General features: G+C 28.1%; 1 protein-coding gene across 2 annotated transcripts in view; it reads left to right on the top strand.

Moving 5' to 3' along the window:
* Positions 1-4375, top strand: part of LOC111083484 — a 55736-nt gene that overhangs the window by 6393 nt on the left and 44968 nt on the right. The window contains exons 1-2 of one of the 2 annotated variants that reach the window (XM_022380038.1): positions 2335-2351; positions 2680-2735. In XM_022380038.1, coding sequence (XP_022235746.1) covers positions 2341-2351; positions 2680-2735 — 67 coding nt within the window. In that variant the 5' untranslated portion in view covers positions 2335-2340. Of the gene's footprint in view, positions 1-2334; positions 2352-2679; positions 2736-4375 lie in introns of those variants that run through there. The other variant, XM_022380036.1, reaches the window with a different exon arrangement.

Raw genomic sequence — 4375 nt, 5'->3', positions numbered from 1 at the left:
AGTCGCATTTGAAAGATTTTTATTGAACAAAAATTCAATATGATACTTTAAAAATTAGTATATATTGTTCTAAACACAAAAGAGCTCAAAACATCAAAATAAGAAAATACCGTAAATCAAAAAAAGGTTTACTGTTATTTAGTTTGGTTCAAAACCTACAAAATCTTCATTGCTTTCACTGTAATTTATTTTTTTTATTTAGGGAGCATTATAAATAGTTATGTTTTCAAAAGAAAAAAAAAACAACTACTATTGTTATAAATAACCTATTCAATTGACTAAACTATGCATGCCTATTTAAATATATTTACACATGGCTTGTGTATATCATATATATACATATATATTATTCATACCTTTGGTGTATAAGACGCAAGCAGATTTTGACATCAAAATTTGGGGTAAAAAAGTGCGTCTTATACACCGAAAAATACGGTAAGTGAACTTTATTTAAACTTTCAAGCTCCATTGTGTAATTCAGAAATTTATGTACTTACTTAGTGTCATTTTCTTTCTATACTTATATACTAACGTGGCAGTCAATCCTGCTATTTTATGTAGAGTAACCATATAGGTTGTGGGTGATACTTGCTGGTTACCCTCCCTCTATCTGGCCTGAGGTTCTGAATTAAGAATGGCTATCCTGAATCTTGGATTTTTATCCTGGCCCTTTGACTCAGTTGTTAAATAAGGTGCATTTCAGGTTCAAAATACCAAATACTTACCTAACTTAATATTTTATTTTATGTCAACACCCATAAAATAACCCATTTATTTTGCATGTCCATTTTCAATTATTCCTAGGCTAACTTTCGTAGTTGTGTTACATTTTTTAAATGTTTATAATCTTGCATTCTGCATATTTCCTTTTTTAGATATTCATAAGACTGACTACTTGATATTTATTTGTTTTTCTTATAGTTATAAACTTATCTTACTATTTAATATATTACTTTTTAACTTTCAGCAATTTACCTGCCTACTCGTTACTTCCGTTCTCAAATATTCATAATTTAAACATAAATTGTCTTACCATTTGACTTGGTGTTGGTTGTTTTACTTTTGTAAATTAAATATTCATAGATATACCTACTTACTTTTATTTCGTTTTTTTTATGTTTATTCATAAACTTAAAGCTCCGTACTTGTTGTTTTGTTTTATTTCAGCACTTATAAATTCACCTACTTATATAATCGTTCCTCTTATAAATATTCATAAGTTTGTATTATTACTTGACTTTTTTCCTTACTTAAATATTTCTAAATTTTCCTACTTAAGTTGGTGTACTTTTCGAATTTACTTTCTCATTTATTGTCTTCTTTCTAAAGTATTCAAAAGTTTCTTTCTTTTATTTTCTAGGGTTCATAAACTTACCATCTTGTTTAATGTCTACGTTTTCCTATATTCCGTGATTTCATTTGTGAATATATATATATGTATATATACATAGCTAGTACTTGATGTTTCCATTCTCTTTGTTTTGAAATTACTCTGATGTTCCACAAGAGCGACTGCCAGTTAGTTAAACGTGCATTTAGTATATACAGCTCAAAATCACTCAGAAATGTTACAAATGATTACAACGTATATCCCTGAGCTAGATATAAATATGCAATACATTGTATTTTGTACATCTAACACTATAAAAATAGCCGTTGACTGAAGAGCAGTTTTAAAGTTACGCTACCAATCAACCAAGTAGTATAATAAAAATGAAAACAAATGATAATTAAATCCTAGTGCTAATATTACCGATGCAAACGAAGACAGTATTCAACTTCTTTTCGTTACACAGATGTGTCGACAACTTCTACAGTTGACATCATCGGCGTAATAATGTAAAGAAAAGGAAATTAACTTGATTTTATTTATTTATAATTTTTCCTTACTGAAACAATTTCACTTGGATGATGACTTCTTTATAAAGGTATTATCGTTTGTTCACATTTCTTTAAAATCTGTTCAGTAACACGTACAGTTGTTTTGAAATAGGTTATCAAAATGGTTATAAATTTACATTTCAATATTTATCGGTAAAGGGACTTGAAACAATCAAACAGTGCAAATATGTCTTGTATAATTCTAGTTTTTTAAAACTATTTTGCACTTTTATAAAATAAATCATTGTATTTTTTTAGTACAGGCGGTAAAAAAACTGTATGGTTAAATTTGTTTTGTTATTGTCACGGATCTAAAGTTACACGCAATGCGTTATCAGTAATGTCGTCAGTGCAAGATAAAGGTTAATTTACTAAATATCTGATAATCTTGCAACCGTGCACGATTTGATAAGATTGACATTCTAGATGCAAAGTCTGAAATACTTTTGATACACATACATGTTTTCCAGGTATAATGTACAATTCTATGAAGTTATAAGCTCTGTGAGGGATTGTCACAAACATGATATCTCACTTTCGATATACTATCTTCGTATTTTAACATAGCAGCATCTAATGTTAAACGTACTTTGCATTCGCAGATAAGAATTTCAAACATCAAACAACATTATTTATTTAAGCAACCTAGAAACGTGCTTATAACAGGGACTTTCGTAGCATCCATTTATACCCAGTTTTAATTTACTTTTATGAACTCTTTAAATTCACATAAATCAACAAGATGAAGGATACAAAACTTGTAGTACTGATGATTATACTTTGTATTTGTTTATCCAGAAGCTCTTCTAGTTCGATGCTAATGGAGGCCTTTGTTACTTCACAACAGAAAACAGGTGAGAAGTTTTCTTTTGATCGCTAGTTTCTTAATTAAAGTAATTAAGGGTAGAAAGGTATTCAAATATTTAGTAATCCTTAAAGTTTAAATAAGTTATCCTTCTTAATTATTCAACTTTTTTGCTACCTGTGTAATACTTTTTTTGTTGCTTATATTTTAGTATACGTAATGGTATTAGCTAAATAGGGGAATAGAGACATTCAATTCACGTTGCTCTTAAAGCAATAACGTAAGCATAAAAGTTGTACAAATCAAATACTGGTTGGTGTGAAACCCCTGTTTAGTGTGAAAAATATCACTATGTTGCAAAATAACTTTTTTTTAAATTTGATTTTTTTATAATTGTAACACAAGCTGTGTGTGTTTTAGATAAGGAACAAGTGAGTTGTAAGTTAGGTTTAAAGGAGTTTGAACTTATATCTCCGTGACAATAGGCCAATGTGAAACGGTCAAACTATCTCTAAGCCTAAAAAGAAAAACACATAGCTATTATATACAGCAAGATATACGTTCGAAGTAAGTGTATCTATTTGGTTAGCAGTGCTTACTCGGTATCAAAAAAGCTTTATGAATATTGGGTTTTATAGAGTATCTATAGTCAAATGTAATTTTCACTACTTTTGGTGGGTATAACTTTCTTGCTTTGTCAGCTTAGGTGTTTAACATCATACCATCAACTTTCTCTTAAGTTCTTTATATTTTGTTATATCATGATACCAGAATGCGATTATTTCATTATCTTTACAAAATATTCATTTGAATACAAAGATCAAAATTATCTCTGGTGTGTTTATTGTTATGTTTTAACAAAATATCGAAAAAGTAATTAAGTTAGTAATTTTATTTTTCTACTGGAAATATATCAGCTAGAAACATATAAATTAATTGCAAGTATAAAGTTCAAAATATATCTTAAAATTAACTTTCTTCATTTAGGCGTAATTTGATACTAAGTGCACAAAACGTTGACATACACAGAGATTAGACACAAATATAATGAAAGCAATTGCTTATTAAATGGTTATAATAAAGATATGCTTTTTCCGTAACCTCAAATACTTTATATGAATGAAAATATGATATTTTTGAGAAGTAATAACAAATCTTTAGTGTAAAGTTTATTTTGTTTTTTGCACCTTCAACATATTATGTTTTGCTTTATTTCATTATTTGAGAGATATCGTTTACATTGTTGTAATGTATATGTAAATATACCCAGTTGTTAAATTTCTACTTTCATAGTCAGTTTTTTGTTTGTACAAGTTCAGAAACTTCCAATGATATCATTTATGTTTATATATATGAAGTGTTTGTTTTTTTCACTTCGTAGGTAAGGATGTTGTTTTAGATTGGCTTGAGGTATAATTTTGGATCACATTATTTACCTAAAGGACCTACTGTGTGACTCTTCCATTTACATGAGAAAAAAAAAAAAGGTTGTGTCCCATGCTTCTTGTATGAATTTTAAAATATTATTATATGTATATCCTTCATTAGAAAGGGCTGTGATATATATATATATATATATATATATATATATACTTACTACTACTAGTACTACTACTAATACGTATTAATTTACTTACTTACTAGTGGTACACTAATTAAGTTAGTCGTCGTACTTAACTAACCGACGTA

The sequence above is a fragment of the Limulus polyphemus genome, unplaced genomic scaffold (assembly GCF_000517525.1).
Source record: "Limulus polyphemus unplaced genomic scaffold, Limulus_polyphemus-2.1.2 Scaffold142, whole genome shotgun sequence".
Taxonomy (NCBI): Eukaryota; Metazoa; Arthropoda; class Merostomata; order Xiphosura; family Limulidae; genus Limulus; species Limulus polyphemus.
The sequence above is the reverse complement of the archived record's forward strand: the minus strand, read 5'-3'. Positions and strand labels throughout refer to the sequence as shown.